At 55.5% G+C, this 18,054-nt stretch overlaps 2 protein-coding genes across 2 annotated transcripts; one reads left to right on the forward strand and one right to left on the reverse strand.

The window, feature by feature from the left end:
* Nucleotides 1-4,732: 4,732 nt before the first annotated feature.
* Nucleotides 4,733-12,658, reverse strand: IRF5 (interferon regulatory factor 5; the record flags this gene model as incomplete). The annotated part of the gene is made up of 8 exons (XM_079546349.1): nucleotides 4,733-4,921; nucleotides 5,457-5,575; nucleotides 6,793-7,200; nucleotides 8,198-8,434; nucleotides 8,935-8,965; nucleotides 9,074-9,141; nucleotides 9,326-9,509; nucleotides 12,479-12,658. The coding sequence occupies 8 exons, from the start codon at nucleotides 12,656-12,658 to the stop codon at nucleotides 4,733-4,735; spliced, it is 1,416 nt and encodes a 471-aa protein (XP_079402475.1).
* A 4,461-nt stretch (nucleotides 12,659-17,119) lies between these two features.
* On the forward strand, nucleotides 17,120-17,923 carry SCO2 (synthesis of cytochrome C oxidase 2; the record flags this gene model as incomplete). Its single annotated transcript, XM_079533871.1, has 1 exon — nucleotides 17,120-17,923. The coding sequence occupies one exon, from the start codon at nucleotides 17,120-17,122 to the stop codon at nucleotides 17,864-17,866; it is 747 nt and encodes a 248-aa protein (XP_079389997.1). The 3' UTR covers nucleotides 17,867-17,923.
* Between the last annotated feature and the right edge of the window lie 131 nt (nucleotides 17,924-18,054).

Below are 18,054 nucleotides of genomic sequence, written 5' to 3' on the forward strand. Positions count from 1 at the left end.
GGAACGTTGGGTTGGGGACACTTGTGCTTTATGGAGGACATTGTTCTGAGTTGGGGTCATGGTGTTGGGTTGGGGACATGGGGTTGGATTGGATTGGGGACGTGGCGTTGGGCTGGGGACATGGTGTTGGGTTGGGAACGTTGGGTTGGGGACACTTGTGCTTTATTGAGGACGTTGTTCTGAGTTGGGGTCATGGTGTTGGGTTGGGGACATTGGGTTGGATAGGGTTGGGGACGTGGTGTGGGGTTTGGGACGTGGTGTTGGGTTGGGGGGTTGGGGAGATTGGGTTGGATTGGGTTGGAGACGTGGTGTGGGGTTGGGGATGTGGTGTTGGGTTGGGGACATCATGTTGGGTTGGGGATGTTGGGTTGGGGACACTTGTGTTTTATTGAGGACTTTGTTCTGAGTTGGGGTCATGGTGTTGATTGGGGACATTGGGTTGTATTGGGTTGGGTTGGGGACGTTGGGTTGGGGACACCGTGTTGTGTTGGGGACACTTGTGTTTTATTGAGGATGTTGTTCTGAGTTGGGGTCATGGTGTTGGGTTGGGGACATGGGGTTGGATTGGGTTGGGGACGTTGGGTTGGGGACACTTGTGCTTTATGGAGGACATTGTTCTGAGTTGGGGTCATGGTGTTGGGTTGGGGACATGGGGTTGGATTGGGTTGGGGACGTTGGGTTGGGGACACTTGTGCTTTATGGAGGACATTGTTCTGAGTTGGGGTCATGGTGTTGGGTTGGGGACATTGGGTTGTATTGGGTTGGGGACGTGGTGGTTTGGGGACGTGGTATTGGGTTGGGGACACTTGTGCTTTATGGAAGACGTTGTTCTGAGTTGGGGTCATGGTGTTGGTTGGGGACATGGGGTTGTATTGGGTTGGGGACATGGCATTGGGTTGGGGACGTGGTGTTGGGTTGGGGACATCAAGTTGGGTTGGGGACACTTGTGTTTTATTGAGGACATTGTTCTGAGTTGGGGTCATGGTGTTGGTTGGGGACATGGGGTTGTATTGGGTTGGGGACGTGGCGTTAAGTTGGGGACGTGGCATTGGGTTGGGACGTGGTGTTGTGTTGGGGACATGGTGTTGGGTTGGGGACACTTGTGCTTTATTGAGGACATTGTTCTGAGTTGGGGTCATGGTGTTGGTTGGGGGCATTGGGTTGGATTGGGTTGGGGATGTGGCGTTGAGTTGGGGACGTGGCTTTGGGTTGGGGACGTGGTGTTGTGTTGGGGACATGGTGTTGGGTTGGGGACACCAAGTTGGGTTGGGGACACTTGTGTTTTATTGAGGGCATTGTTCTGAGTTGGGGTCATGGTGTTGGGTTGGGGACATGGGGTTGGATTGGGTTGGGGATGTGGTGTTTGGTTGGGGACATCATTTTGGGTTGGGGACGTTGGGTTGGGGACACTTGTGCTTTATGGAGGACATTGTTCTGAGTTGGGGTCATGGTGTTGGGTTGGGGACATGGGGTTGGATTGGGTTGGGGACGTGGTGGTTTGGGGACGTGGTATTGGGTTGGGGACACTTGTGCTTTATGGAAGACGTTGTTCTGAGTTGGGGTCATGGTGTTGGGTTGGGGACATTGGGTTGGATTGGGTTGGGGACGTGGTGGTTTGGGGACGTGGTATTGGGTTGGGGACACTTGTGCTTTATGGAAGACGTTGTTCTGAGTTGGGGTCTTGGTGTTGGGTTGGGGACATGGGGTTGGATTGGGTTGGGGACATGGTGTTGGGTTGGGGCCATGGTGTTGGGTTGGGGATGTTGAGTTGGGGACACTTGTGCTTTATGGAGGACATTGTTCTGAGTTGGGGTCATGGTGTTGGTTGGGGACATTGGGTTGGATAGGGTTGGGGATGTGGCGTTGGGTTGGGGACATCATGTTGGGTTGGGTTGGTTGGGTTGGGGACACTTGTGCTTTATGGAGGAGGTTCTGAGTTGGGGTCATGGTGTTGGTTGGGGACATTGGGTTGGATAGGGTTGGGGATGTGGCGTTGGGTTGGGGACATCATGTTGGGTTGGGTTGGTTGGGTTGGGGACACTTGTGCTTTATGGAGGACGTTGTTCTGAGTTGGGGTCATGGTGTTGGTTGGGGACATGGGGTTGTATTGGGTTGGGGACATCAAGTTGGGTTGGGGACATCAAGTTGGGTTGGGGACATCAAGTTGGGTTGGGGACACTTGTGTTTTATTGAGGACATTGTTCTGAGTTGGGGTCATGGTGTTGGTTGGGGACATGGGGTTGTATTGGGTTGGGGACGTGGCGTTAAGTTGGGGACGTGGCATTGGGTTGGGACGTGGTGTTGTGTTGGGGACATGGTGTTGGGTTGGGGACACTTGTGCTTTATTGAGGACATTGTTCTGAGTTGGGGTCATGGTGTTGGGTTGGGGACTTGGGGTTGGATTGGGTTGGGGACGTGGTGTTGGGTTGGGGACGTGGTGTTGGGTTGGGGACATGGTGTTGGGTTGGGGACACTTGTGTTTTATTGAGGACGTTGTTCTGAGTTGGGGTCATGGTGTTGGGTTGGGGACATGGGGTTGGATTGGGTTGGGGACGTGGTGTAGGGTTGGGTTGGTTGGGTTGGGGACACTTGTGTTTTATGGAGGACATTGTTCTGAGTTGGGGTCATGGTGTTGGGTTGGGGACATTGGGTTGTATTGGGTTGGGGACGTGGTGGTTTGGGGACGTGGTATTGGGTTGGGGACACTTGTGCTTTATGGAAGACGTTGTTCTGAGTTGGGGTCATGGTGTTGGGTTGGGGACATGGGGTTGGATTGGGTTGGGGACGTTGGGTTGGGGACACTTGTGCTTTATTGAGGACATTGTTCTGAGTTGGGGTCATGGTGTTGGGGACATGGGGTTGTATTGGGTTGGGGACGTGGTGTTGGGTTGGGGACGTTGAGTGTGGGACACTTGTGCTTTATTGAGGACATTGTTCTGAGTTGGGGTCATGGTGTTGGGTTGGGGACATTGGGTTGTATTGGGTTGGGGACGTGGTGGTTTGGGGACGTGGTGTTGGGTTGGGGACGTTGAGTTGGGGACACTTGTGCTTTATGGAAGACGTTGTTCTGAGTTGGGGTCATGGTGTTGGGTTGGGGACATTGGGTTGGATTGGGTTGGGGACGTGGTGTTGGGTTGGGGACATGGTGTGTGGTTCAGCTGGGGTTGACATCACGTTGGGTTGGTTGGGGAAACGACCCTCTGCAGCTCTCCCCTCCCTGGAACATCCATTAATTAACAGAAGACAGAAACGAAGCCACCACGATTGGTCCCGCAGCCGTCGCCGGGGGCCGCACTCACTCAGCACCGGAGGAGCGCGCGTCCCAACACTGCGACCCCCCCCAGAAAAAAAACAAACCAACCAACCCCCCCACACCGGGACTGTGCCCTCAACGAGCGCCAAAAAGTACCCAAACTTCCCTGAAACGACATCAGAAGAACCCAGGGAAGAGCTCTGGGGAGGGGGCTGGCAGCCAAGGGGGGGGGGTCCGCACTCCTGGGCTTGGATGGGGGGTGGGGATGCGGACTGGGCGCGGGGACGCGGCCGTGTGTGGTTCAGACTGCTTAAAATATATATTATATTTTTTTTTCCTTTTATTTTTTTTTCTTCCAAATTTGGTTTGTTTTATTAATTTTTTTTTTTTTCCGGTTTTATTTTATTTTTTAATCGTTTTAATTTTGGTTTTTTTTTGGTTTTTTTTTGGAAGGGGAAGAGCACAGGGTTGGGGTGGGGGGTGGGGGGGGGGGTTTGGCCATGCGAGTGCAGGGACGGAGCCGGGGCCAGGTGTGCGGTTCCGTCTGGTGTTGTAGCCATCTTGAGAACAATAAAAAAAATAAAAAAAAAAATTAAAAAAAAAAATTAAAAAAAAAATTAAAAAAAATTTAAAAAAAGATGCAAAAATGGAAAAAAAAAAAAATCGGTTAAAAAAAGAAAAAAAAAAGAAAAAAAAGAAAAAAAAAAAAAAACAACCAGCCCCATGGTGGTTCCTGTCTGCTTCTTGGGGGGGGGGGGATGGGGGGGCGGAGGGTTGAGGTGGGGCGGCTCCAGATGTGTGTTCCAGATGTGATCCAGGCGTCCCAGTATGGCGGTGTTCTATGGGTGGCGGGGCTCCAGATGTGCTCCAGGTGTTGTGTGCCAGATGTGGCGCTTCAGAAGCAGCTGTGGTGCCGGTATGGTGACGTTCTACGGATGGTGGGGCTCCAGATGTGCTCCAAGTGTGATTTGTTTTTATTCTTGTTTTTTTTTTTAAATACATGGTGCTCCAGGAGCAGCGAAGATCCAGGTTATGGAGATGTTGTGGGTCAGGTGGTGCTCCAGATGTGTGTTCCAGAGGCGCTCCTGGAGCAGCAGCAGTCAGGTATGGCTGTGTTGTAGGTGTGGTGGTGCTCCAGGTGTGTTCCAGATGTGCTCCAGAAGAGGCAGCACTCTGGGCACAGCAGCGTCGTAGGTCAGGCGGCGCTCCAGATGTGGTTTTACAGATGTGCTCCAGGAGCAGCCATAGTCCTGGCCATGTCCCAGGTCTGGAGGTGCTCCAGATGCGTTCTAGATGTGCTCCAGGAGCCTTAGCACTCTGATTACGGCAGTGTTCTAGGTCTGGTGATGCTCCACATGCGGTTCTCCAACTGTCCCCAGAGCTCCACCATCTCCATACCACCAAGGATGCCCCCAAAGCCTCCTCCCCCCCTATCCCCCCAGGAAGGACCACGCACCCCATTTTCTCCCCATCCCCATGTCACAGCGGGGGCCGCGGGCCGGGATCCGGGCGCTGCTGCTGCTGCCACAGGCGGTGCAGCTCCTTGAACTGCTCCACCAGGGCATCCTTCAGGTCAGGCTGCGAGATCTGCAGCGGGACGCTGTCAGCCGACCACGACAGCTCCCCTGAGAACAGCTCCAGCAGCAGCCGTGCTGCCACTGGCACCACCTGGGGGAAAGGGGACGAGTCACACGTGCCCCCAGTGCAACCCCAACACGTCCCCCATCACATCTCTCCCATTGCATCTTTGCTGTGTCCCCAACGTATTCGCATCCTGTCTCCAAACTGTTCCCCAGTGCGTCACTGCCATGACCCCATCCTGCCCCCCAACGTGACTCCTAGGGTGGTCCCCAAAGGGTTCCCATCATGTCCTCATTAGGTCCCCAACTCACCTCTGACATGTCACCACCGTGTCCCCAGTGTGTCCCCAACACATCCCCAGCCCATCCTTGACATGTCGCCACCATGTCCCCAACTCATCCTTATTGTGTCCCCGACCCAAATAATCCCATGTGTCACCACCGTGTCCCCCACGTGTCCTCGCTGTGAGTTCCCAACACGTCCCCATTGGGTCCCCAACTCATCCCTGACATGTCACCTCCATGTCCCCAACACATCCTCATCATGTCCCCTTCACGTCTCCTTTGTGTCCCCAACATGCGTCCCAACCAGTCCCCACCGTGTCCCCATTGCGTCCCCCGACCTGCACAGTGATGAGCTTCTTCTCCTTGGGTCTGTGGTCGGGCCACTCCTCCCCAAAGCACAGGAAGACCTCGAAGGGCGGCGGTGTTGGGCTCTGCCCCTTCTGGAACAGGATCAGCCCTGGGGGGCACCGAGGTGTCACTTAATGTCACCTCCCCCCAACCCAGTGCTGACCAGTGTCTCCACCAGCCACAATCCTCCCATGCCACCCCATGACCCTGTGGGCTGATGGCCGTCCCTCTGTGCTGACTGATGTCCCCATTGCCACCTGAGGTTCCAACGGGCTCTCCAGTATCCCCCCCCCCCCCAAAATTCCACCTGATGTCCCTACTGGCTGTCCAGTGTCCCCCAATGCCATTTGATGTCATTCCTTGCCAACGGATGTCCCCATGGACTCTCTGGTGTCCCCACTGCCAGTTGATGTTCCCATGGACTCTCTGTTGTCCCCCAAAGCCACCTGACATCTCCATAGACTTCCTGATGTCCCCCAATGCCACCTGTTGACCCTACTGACTCCCTGATATCCTCCCACTACCACCTGATGTCCCTTTACGGTGTCCCTCAATGCCATTTGATGTCCCCATGGACACCCTGGTGTCCTCACTACCACCTGATGATGTCCCCATGGACTCCCCAATGTCTCCATGCCACCTGATATCCCCATGGACTCCTTGATGTCCCCAGTGCCACCTGATATCCTTTTGTGATGTCCCCCAACGCCACCTGATCTCCCCATTGACTCCTTGATGTTTCCGATGCCACCTGATGCCCTCACGGACTCGATACTGTCCCCAGCGCCACCTGATGTCCCCCAGTGCCTCCTGATGTCCCTATGGACTCCCTGGTGTCACCAGTGCCACTTGGTGTCCCTATGGGCTTCATAGCGTCTCCCAGTGCCACCTGATATTCCTACCAACTTCCTGGTGTCTCCAATGCCATCTGATGTCCCCATGGAGTCCTCAGTGTCCCCACTGCCACCTGATGTCCCCCAAGGCCACCTGATGTTTCCAAGTGCCACTTGACGACATCCCCTTGGACTTCCGGGTGTCCCCAAGGCCACTTGATGTCCTCCAGTGCCACCTGATGTCCCCACTGATTCATGATGTCCCCCGATGCCACCTGACATCCCCGTGGAATCCTTGGTGTCCCCAGTTCTACCTGATGTCCCCCAAGGCCACCTGATGTCTATTCACGGTGTCTCCAGGTGCCACCCGATGATCCCACGGACTCCTTTGTGTCCTCCAGTGCCACCTGATGTCCCCACGGACTCCTCGATGTCCCCAGTGCCACCCAACGTCTCCATACACCCCCTCACCTCCACCCCCGGTGCCACTTACCGTCAAGGAACCGCTGGAGGCTGAACACTTGGACCCTCCTCTCCCTCTCCATGGGGTTGGGCCGGGGGTCGAGGTGGGGGTCCTGAGGTGGGGCGCAGGGCCCATCCCAAAACACTTTGCAGCGACAGAGGCGGGTGGCATAGAGATCCTGTCCCCCCAGCTCCAGGAGGAGCCCCCGCTCCATGGCCCCCAACAGAGTGCGGGTGTAGCGACGCTGCTTGTCGTGCGGGATCCCCTCGGGGTCGGGGAAGGGGACCTGCTGGAGCTCGGGGTGTCCCAGCAGGTCGGGGCGTTGCGGGGTGGGGGGCAGGGACCCCCCGTGGGACAGGCGGCAGCCCAGGGGGTGGCTGACGGTCAGGGCGCTCACCCGCCGCCCGCGGTACTGGAAGCGCAGCTCCAGGTCCGTCACTGCAGGGTTATGGGGTCGGGATGGGGGTCTTCTAGGCAGGGGAAGCCTGCAGCTCCATGGGTAACTGTGTCGTAGTTCCTACCCCATGGCCATCCACCCCATATTCCTCCGACCCCATTGTCATCCCCCAACCCCATGTTCACCCATTCCACAGCCAGCCAAACCCGCAGCTGACCACCCTACAACCCCTCAACCCCATGCCCACCCACCCTACAACCATCCAGCTCCGTGCCCACCCACCCTGTACCCCCCCTGACCCCACAGCCACCCATCCCACAACCCCCTGATCCCATGCCCAGTGACCCTATATCCCCAAAATGCTATGGCCACTGACCCCATATCCCCCCAACCCCACAGTCAACCATCCCACATCCTCCCAACTCCATGTCTGCCCACCTTACAACCATCCAGCCCACCCACTCCCATTGTCATCTCCCCATGCCCAGTGACCCTATATCCCCCCCTGACTCCATAGCAGCCACCTGACCCCATGCCCACTCACCCCACAGCCATCCAGCCCCACAGCAATCATCCCATATGACACCAACCCCACAGTAAACCACCCCACAGCCTCCCACCCCCATGGTCAATGACTATACCCTCCCTGACCCCACAGCCACCCAACCCCATGCCCACCCACCCTACTGTCATCTCCTCAGCCCCGTGGCCAGTGACCCCATATTCCTCCAACCCCATACCCACCCATCCCATCACATTCAGTTACCTCTGCCCATCCACCCCATGGCCACCCCATCCTCACCCCCACCCATCCCACAGCCACCCCATTCCCAAATTCAACCACCCCATAGCTACATCAAACCCATAGCCAAATCCAACCACCCCACGGCCAGCCCACAGCCACATCCACCCACCCCATATTCACATCCACCTGTCCCATGGCCACCCCATACCTATATGTCCAGCCACCCCATATCCATAGCCACCCCATACCCACATTCACCCACCCCACACCCTGTACCCCAACCTGATGCTTACGGGGTAGCAGGTGAGGGCTGGCCAGCAGATTGGGGACGCCATGTTCCAGGAGTGCTGGGGGTCCTGGGGGGGGCAGCTGTGGGGGCAGCTGTTGGGTCAGCTGTGGGTTCAGCTCAGGGGGCAGCTGTGAGGTCAGCTCAGGGGGCAGCTCAGGGGGCATGAAGGGCACTGTGGGGTCGGCGTTGCTGAACGGGGGGTGCTCCTCGTGCCAGGGGGGCACCGGGTCCATTCCACAGTCTGGGGAACAGTGGGGTGAAGGGGTGGCCAGAGGAGCCCCCATGTCACTGCTGCCCCATAGACAGACACCTCACAGGGTGCCTGCCCCGCATCAACCCCTCCCCTCTCTCCACTGATCCTCTGTGGGGAGCCCCCACCCCACTGATTGCCACTACGGGGTGCCCCAACTCTACTGCCCCCCATGGGGAATCCACACACCGTCGACTCCCTATGGGGTTTTCCTCCCACAAGATGCTCCACATCACCCTTCCCCCACTCCATTGATCATCTATGGGGAGCCCCCACCCCACTAACTGTCCCCCAGGGGATACCTCCCTCCACACTGTCCCCCCTGGGGTAACCCAATCCCATTGTCTCCAATGGGATATTCCCACCACATTGCCCCCCATGAAGCATCCCCACCCCACTGACCTCCATAGGGTGTCCCCACCCCACTGTTCCCCCATAGGCTGCCCCCCACTCCATTATTCCCCTATAGGACACCCCATATCCCTGCTGACCATCGATGCTCAGAGACATCAGCTTCTGCAGCTGCAGGGAGAGAGCAGGCAGTTATGGAATGAGACACCCCCGAATGTGGGGCAGGGGACCCCCAAGTGTGGAGTGGGGGACCCCCATCTGTGTGGCAAGGGCCAGTACCTCACTGACATCTTCTTCCTCCTCCTCTTCCTCCCCACCGCAGCTGAAGTCATCCCCGGTCACCGTGTCTGGGAGGGCAGAAATGGGTCCCATGGGGTACTGAGACCCTACAACACCCATAGCGACTTGTGGGATGCCAGGTCCTCACAGGGTGATGGGACACTGCAGGGTGCTCAGCTTCACATGCCCCATGTCACTTATGGGACCGCACAGACCCCCATGTCTCCACCTGAGCCCTCCCCAGCCCCATACCTGCTCCGTCGGCCCCACAGACCTCGTACACCTTATAGGGCCGGGGGGGCACAGCGCGGGTGCCGTCGTAGCGCAGGCGGAACTCGCGGCTCTTGTTGAGGGCACAACGCAGCGTCGCCTTCCACTTGGCAGGATCCGGCTCATCCCGCCCCGCAAGGAACTTCCCTGTCTCTGCTGCCCATGCCTGTGGGGTCAGTGGCGTCAGGGAGACTGGGGTGGGCTCATTGGGGTCATCAGAGTGGGGGTCAGTGGAGTCAGTGGGTAGGGATTATTGGCACCCCATCATTGGGTTGTGGTTAATGGGGGTGGGGTCATCGTGGTTGGATTGGGGTAATCGGGTTGGGGTTATAGGAATGGGGTCATTGGGTTGTTGTTACTGGAGTGGGGTTATTGGGGGTGGGGTCATTGGACTGGGGTCATCGTGAATGGTGCATTTGGGGCATCAGAGTTGGGGTCATTGGGTTGAGGTCAACATGGTTGGGGTTACTGGGGTTAAGGTCATCAAAGTTGGCTTGGAGTCAATGGTGTCAGGGTCACTGAGGTGGGGGTCAGTGGGTTACTGGGTTGGGGTTACTGGTGTTGAGTCATTGGGGTGGGATTAGTGGGGTTGGGGTCATCATAGGTAGATTTGGGTCATCAGGTTGGGGACATTGGGCTGTGGTCATGATGGTTGGCTTGGAGTCATTGAAATGATATCAGTGGGGCTGGGGTCATTGGGGTGGGTTTATTGGGGTCATCGGGTTTGGGGTCATGGAGGTGGGGTTAGTTGGGATTATCAGTGTTGGGGTCACTGGGTTGGGGTCATCAGGTTGGGGTCACTGGGTTGGGATCATGATGGCTGTGTTGGGGTCATGGGTTGGTGCTCCTGGGGTCATCAGAGTTTGGGTTCATTGGGGTTGTGGTCATCAGAATTGGGTTGGGGTCAGTGGGTTTGGGGCATTAGGTTTGGGGTTTGGGCCACTAGAGTTGATTTAGGGCCAATAGTGTTTGAGTTTGGGCCACTAGGTTTGGGATTAGGGCCACTAGGGTTGGAGTTTGGTTACTAATGTTGGATTAGGGACATTATCTTTGGGGTTTGGGTCATTAGGGTTGGGGTTTGGGCCATTAGGGTTGGATTAGGGTCACTAGAGTTGGGGTTGGGACATTAGGGTTGGGTTAGTGTCATTAGGGTTAGAGTTTGTGTCATCAATTTTAGGATTATGGTCATTAGGGTTGGGGTTAGGACCAGCAAGGTTGTGTGGGGTCATTAGGACTGGGATTTGGGCTACTAGGTTTGGCTTCATGTCACTAGGGTCAGGGTTTGGACCACTAGGGTTGGGTAAAGGCCAGCAGGGTTGGGGTTTGGGCCACCAGGGTTGTGTCAGCATCATTAGGATTGGGATTTGGGCTGCTAGGGTTGGGATTTGGGCCATTAGGGTTGGAGTTAGGGCCACTAGGATTGGCTTAGGATCACTAGGGTTGGGGTTTGGGCCACCAGACTTGTGTCTGGGTCATTAGGACTGGGGTTTGGTCCACTCGGGTTGGGGTTAGGGCCATTAGAGTTGGGATTAAAGCCACTAGGGTTGGTTCAGGGTCACTAGGGTTGGGGTTTGGGCCACCAGACTTGTGTCTGGGTCATTAGGATTGGGGTTTGGTCCACTCGGGTTGGGGTTAGGGCTGCTAGAGTTGGCTTAGGATCATTAGGGTTGTGGTTTGGGAAACTAGGGTTGAGTAACAGCCAGCAGGGTTGGGGTTTGGGCCACCATAGATGAGGTGTGGGCCACCAGTGTTGTGTCAGGGTTATTAGGATTGGGATTTGGGCCGCTAGGGTTGGGATTTGGGCTGCTAGGGTGGGGTTAGGGCCATTAGGGTTGGAGTTAGGGCCACTAGGATTGGCTTAGGATCACTAGGGTTGGGGTTTGGGCCACCAGACTTGTGTCTGGGTCATTAGGACTGGGGTTTGGTCCACTAGGCTTGGGGTTAGGGCCATTAGAGTTGGGATTAAAGCTACTAGGGTTGGTTCAAGGTCACTAGGGTTGTGGTTTGGGCCACCAGAGTTGTGTCAGGGTCATTAGGATTGGGGTTTGGTCCACTCGGGTTGGGGTTAGGGCCATTAGGGTTGGGGTTAGGGCCGCTAGGATTGGCTTAGGGTCACAAGGGTTGTGGTTTGGGAAACTAGGGTTGTGTAACAGCCAGCAGGGTTGGGGTTTGGGCCACCACAGACGAGGTGTGGGCCACCGGTATTGTGTCAGGGTCATTAGGATTGGGATTTGGGCTGCTAGGGTTGGGATTTGGGCTGCTAGGTTGGGGTTAGGGCCATTAGGGTTGGAGTTAGGGCCACTAGGATTGGCTTAGGATCACTAGGGTTGGGGTTTGGGCCACCAGACTTGTGTCTGGGTCATTAGGACTGGGGTTTGGTCCACTAGGCTTGGGGTTAGGGCCATTAGAGTTGGGATTAAAGCTACTAGGGTTGGTTCAAGGTCACTAGGGTTGTGGTTTGGGCCACCAGAGTTGTGTCAGGGTCATTAGGATTGGGGTTTGGTCCACTAGGCCTAGGGTTAGGGCCATTAGGGTTGGGGTTAGGGCCACTAGGATTGGCTTAGGGTCACTAGGGTTGTGGTTTGGGAAACTAGGGTTGTGTAACAGCCAGCAGGGTTGGGGTTTGGGCCACCAGTGTTGTGTCAGGGTCATTAGGATTGGGATTTGGGCCGCTAGGGTTGGGATTTGGGCTGCTAGGGTGGGGATTTGGGCCATTAGGGTTGGAGTTGGGGCCACTAGGATTGGCTTAGGATCACTAGGGTTGGGGTTTGGGCCACCAGACTTGTGTCTGGGTCATTAGGATTGGGGTTTGGTCCACTAGGCTTGGGGTTAGGGCCATTAGAGTTGGGATTAAAGCTACTAGGGTTGGTTCAAGGTCACTAGGGTTGTGGTTTGGGCCACCAGAGTTGTGTCAGGGTCATTAGGATTGGGGTTTGGTCCACTAGGCTTAGGGTTAGGGCCATTAGGGTTGGAGTTAGGGCCACTAGGATTGGCTTAGGGTCACTAGGGTTGGGGTTTGGGCCACCAGACTTGTGTCAGGGTCATTAGGATTGGGATTTGAGCCGCTAGGGTTGGGTTTAGAGCCACCAGAGCTCAGGTTCCGGTCGTTCCAGCCGTTGGGTCATCCAGGATCACCTTGAAGACGGTGTCATCATCGCCGCCGTGTGCTGGGAAGTGCCGCGTGGCGTGGTGCCATGGGACCACAAAGAGCCGGCGCCGCGCGTCCAACCAGTGCAGCCCTGGGAAACGGCCGCTGTCCACCTGGGCCACCAACCATGGGCGCAGGCGAACGCGGCGAGGCACCGGGGATGCCATCGAGGACAGGAGGGGACACCAGCAGAGGTCGTGCGGTGATGAGGAGGTGACACGGTGCAGGACGTGGTGAGGCACGTGGGGAACTGTGTGATGCAGTCGTGGAGATGCCGTGGTTAATGATGGGTATTTGTGGTCATCCAATAGGTGTTGTCACTTCTGGTCACCCATCATTCATGGTCATCTGTCACTTGTGGTCACCTCTGGTCACCTCTGGTCAACGGTCACCCATGGTTGCTTCTAGTCACCTATCACATCTGGTCAACTTTGGTCACCCAACACTCATAGTCACCTGTCACTTACGGTCACCCATGGTCACCTCTGATCACCTGTGGTCATCTGTGACCTCTGCTCATCCATGATCACCCATGGTCACCTGTCACTTAAGTCACCCATGGTCACCTCTAGTCACCCGCAGTCATCTGTCACCCATGATCACCACTGGTCACTCATTGGTCAATTTTGGTCACCCATCACTCATGGTCGCCTATCAACCATGGTCACGTGTCACCCACAGCCACCAACGGTCACCCGTGGTCATTCATTGTCACCTATGACAACCTCTGGTCACTCATGGTTACCCTACACCCATGGTCACGTTTGGTCACCTATGACCACCCAACATCCATGGTCATCTGTCATCCATGGTCACCTAACCCCCTTGTTGTCTGCCATTTACGGTCACTCAGCCACCCAGCTGGTGGTCACCTGTCACCCACGGCCACCAATGGTCACCCACGGTCATCTGTCACCATGGTCACCTCTGATCACCTATTGCCCATGGTCACCTGCTACTTAGGGTCTCCCATGGTCACCTCTGGTCAACCCTGGTCACTCAGCATCCAAGGTCACTTGTCACTTTTGGTCACCCACAGTCACCTCTGGTCACCCCTAGTCACTCAACACCCATGGTCACCTGTCACACATTGTCACCCATGGTCACCTCTGGTCACCCCTAGTCACTCAACACCCATTGTCACCCATGGTCACCTCTGGTCACCCTCCATGTGTGCTCTTTAGGGTGACCTGTCCCACCCCACTCAGCCACTTCCGCTCACCCCACAAACCCCACCACCCCAAAAGTGTCACGTGGGTCACACAGTGACATCAGCCATCCCTGGGGACACAGGGTGGGGACAACGACAAAAACGGGGACCGAAAGAGGAACTGGTCCCTATGCCCAATGGAAAGGAGAAGTGACACCGCAGGGTAGGGTGGGGGACTGGAGGGGGATGGGAGACATGAGGCCACCGTGCAGCCTCCATGAAGACCCCATAAAGCCACCGAGATGCCATCTGGAAGCACCCACAATCCCACTGTGAAGCTCTCCAAGATGCCAGCATGATGCCACCACGATGTCACCATGGAGTCCCCCAGGATGCCACCACAATCCCACCATAAATTACCCACAAAGACTCCCAGAAGCAACCATGAAGCCCCCCCAGATGCCACCACGAAGCCACCATGACCCCACCATGAAGCCTCCCTCAAGAACCCACTACGAAGACGCAACGAAGCCAACGTGAAGCCCCCATAGATGCCACCACGAAGCCCCCCCAGATGCCAGCACGAAGCCCACCATGAAGCCCCCCTCCAGGAACCCACCATGAAGACCCCATAACCCCTTTGCAGCCCCACAAGAACCCCTCATGGACCCCTCCCTCCACTCTCACCCCTCTCCAGCACCCTTCGCTGCTCCCCTCCAAACACGCTTCCTCCCACATTAGCATCTCATTTGCATACAGCGAGCCACGCCCCCGTTCCGTGACGCGAGGCGTTGGGAGGAGCCTTGCCGCTTTAAGGCGGGCCACACCAACGTGGCCACTTTAAGAAACGCCCCTCCCGCCCCCTGCCTGCAGCGATTGGCTGCGCTCTCCTCACTCCCGCTCGCTATTGGTTGAGAGCAGGACTAGGGCGGGTTCTTCCGCTTCCGGTCGCGTTGCTTGCCATTGATTAATTAGTGCTTAATATCACTTTTATTATTATTATCATCAGTAATATTATTATTTTTTTCATCCTTTTCTATTCATTATTACTGATCTTGTTATTTTTATTGTCTTCGTGGCTATTATTACCATTATCTTTATATTTTATACTGTTATCGTTTGTTATTATTATTAATATTAATATATTAATTATTATTATAAGTAATAATAATAACAATAGTTATATAATAATTTATCGTTTTGTATTAATGCAACATCTTCAGAGAATATAATAATATGAAACAACACAATAATATTATTTAATATTATCAGTAAGATTACTAATGGGATTAATTTTATTAATAACAACATTATGGTTATTGCCCCAAATCCCCCATAATTCCCATTGTTATCACTACGTTTATTATTAACATTACTATTACTATTATTATTATTGCCCAACTTTGCCCACTTCAACACTATTTTTTATTCTTATCCCACTATTATGAATATTAATATTAATTAATATTGTCACCATTATTAGCGCCCCAGCTCCCCATTATCACCATTTCCATGTTTCCCATGCTGATTAATACCCCATTATTATTAGCAGCAATGTTTTCCCGATTTCTGCCCAAATTTATCACATTCCATGCTCTTATTAATGCATTACTTCTTATTTTTATTATTAAGTGCCCCAACCCCTCCATTACCACCACTTTGTCCACTCTATTTCCCATCGCCGATGATTGCCCCATTATTAATATTATTATTAGTGCCCCAATTCCTCGTACCACTACGTGTCATTGGCAACACCATTATGACTGATAACGTTTAATATTTTTGTTATTAAGTGCCCCAAATCCCCCATTATTTCCCCTTTTTTTAGGGTCCTTTTTGGGGTCCCTCATTTTGGGGGGTCTACGTTTGGTGTCCTCCTATTAGGGTTCTTAATTTGGGGGTCCCCTTTCTTAGGGGTTCCATTTAGATTTCCCCTTTTGGGGTTCCCCTTTTTGGGTCCCCTTTTTTGGGGTTTTCATTTTGGGAGTCTCCTTTTTTATGGGTTCAATTTGGTCCCATTCTGGGTTCTCCACCTGGGGTCTCCATTTTGGGTGGCCCCCTTTTTTAGGGGTCCCATTTGGGGGCTCCCTTTTGGGGTTCTCATTATGGGGTTCACTTTTTTAGGGGTTCCATTTAGGGTTTCCCTTTTGGAGTTCCCCCCTTTGGGTTCTCCCTATTGGGGTTTGCATTTTTTGGGGTCCCCCTTTTGGGATTCCCATTTTGCAGTTCCAATTTTGGGGTCTCCCTATTGAGGTCTCCGTTTGGAGCCCTCTTATTGGGGTTCCAATGTTTGGGGTCCCCTTTTTTAGGGGTCCCATTTGAGATTTCCCTTTTGGGTTCTCTATTTGGAGTCCCCCTATTGAGTTTCTCATTTTGGGGGTCCATTTTTTTAGGGATTCCGTTTGTGGTCCCCCTCTTGGGATTCCCATTTTGGGGTTTTATTTGGGGTCTTCATACCTCTTGGGGTATGTATTTTTGGGGTCCCCTTTTTTAGGGGTCCCACTCGAGGTTCTCTATTTGAGGACCCCCCCTATCGAGTTTTCATTTTGGAGGTCCTCTTCTTTAGGGATTCCTTTTGGGGTTCTCATTATGGGCATCCCCTTTTTTAGAGGTTCCATTTAGGATTCCCCTTTTGGGGTTCCTATTTTGGGGTTTTATTTGGGGTCTTCATACCTCTTGGGGTATGCATTTTTGGGGTCTCCTTTTTTAGGGGTCCCACTTGAGGTTCTCTATTTTTGGGGTCCACTTTTTTAAGGATTCCATTCGGCATCCCCCTTTTGAGGTTCTCATTTTGGGGTCCCCCTTTTTGGGGTTCTCATTTGGGTAAGCGCAGCCCATCAGCGCCGTGGCTGCACCACCTGGGTGGGGCGCTGTGCATCCGCAGCTAGTACGAGGCCGTGGTGTCCCCTCTATCCCACTGCACTCTATGGTTCGCGCTCCCGCCCATCCCTCTCCGTTCTATGGTTGCGCGCCAGGCAGAGCGGCCCGCACTATCCCGCTGCGCTATGGCGCCCCCTGGCGGTAAGCGGTTAACTGCACAAGACTCCGCCTCATCACCGCGCATGCCGCGAGTCGCATGGCCCCGCCCCTTCCGGTGGGTCACTTCCGGGTGTGGGCGCTGCGGCGCCGGCCAGGTGGGATGGGGCGGGGGGGCAGAGGGCTGCAGGGAGGCGGTGGGGGGATGGAAGGGGAAGGGAGGCGGTGAAAGGGCACCAGGAGGGTTTGGGGGGGTGGGGGGGTTGTTGCGGTGTAGAGCAGAGTCAGAAAGCAACGGAGGGCGTAGAGATGGGGCTCAGTCAATGGGCAGCGGGATCAGAGGGCACTGGGGTAGGGCAGGAAGCCAGGAGACCGGGGGGGGGGTCTATGGGGTGAGAGGGCAGCGGGGGGGGGGGGTCAGAACACAGCGGGGGGGGGGGACGTGGCTGCGGCCGTAAAGCTCTCACGGCCGCCCCCTCCCCCGCAGCCCCTCGCCCCGGCCATGGCTCTGCTGCCCGCCCGCTGCCTGCGCCGTCTCCCCCTCCGCCCCCCGCAGCTCCCAGCCCCATCCCGCGGGCTGAGCGGAGCTCGGGGGGATCCGACCCGGTCACTGCCCCTGGGCCGCCGCTTGGCCGTAGTGGCGGCAGTGGGGAGCGCGGCTGGGGGAACGTGGCTGTATTTGCGGGCCCGCAAAGAACGGGAGCGACGGGAGAGACGGCAGCGGGAAATGCGAGCTTTGGCGCTGGGGCAAGGCAACTTCCAGCTGGTGGATCACCGCGGGCAGCCCCGCTGCAAAGCCGACTTCCGCGGCCAGTGGGTGCTGCTTTACTTCGGCTTCACGCATTGCCCCGACGTCTGTCCGGATGAGCTGGAGAAACTGAGCCGGGTGGTGGAGCTGTTGGACCGCGACGCGGCTCTGCCCCGGGTGCAGCCGCTCTTCATCACTGTGGACCCCGAGCGAGACGACGTGGCCGCGGTGCGACGTTACGTGCGGGATTTCCACCCGCGGCTGCTGGGGCTGACGGGGAGCCCTGAGCAGGTGAGGGCGGTGAGCAGCGCCTATCGCGTCTACGCCAGCGCCGGGCCTAAGGATGAGGATGGTGATTACATTGTGGACCACACCATCGTCATTTACCTGCTGGGCCCCGATGGGCTCTTCCTGGATTACTACAACCGCAGCAAGACGGCTGACAAGATCGCTGAGAGCGTGCGGCGACACATGGAGAGCTACGAGCCGCTCCTTGACTGAGGATTGCAGCCCTGCCAGGACATGGGGAGCCCCCAAAGGGACTCTTCTTGCTTTCATAAACCCCACAGGGATGCTTTGTTCACGTCCCCAAAAACAAGGCCGCCTTTACCAAAGTTGGGAGGTTTATTGCTAGGAGCAAGGGGAGCCCTGGTGCTGGGGGATCATAGGGGATGGGGGCTGTACAGAAT

Source organism: Tetrao urogallus (genome assembly GCF_951394365.1).
Source record: "Tetrao urogallus genome assembly, chromosome: 1".
Taxonomy (NCBI): Eukaryota; Metazoa; Chordata; class Aves; order Galliformes; family Phasianidae; genus Tetrao; species Tetrao urogallus.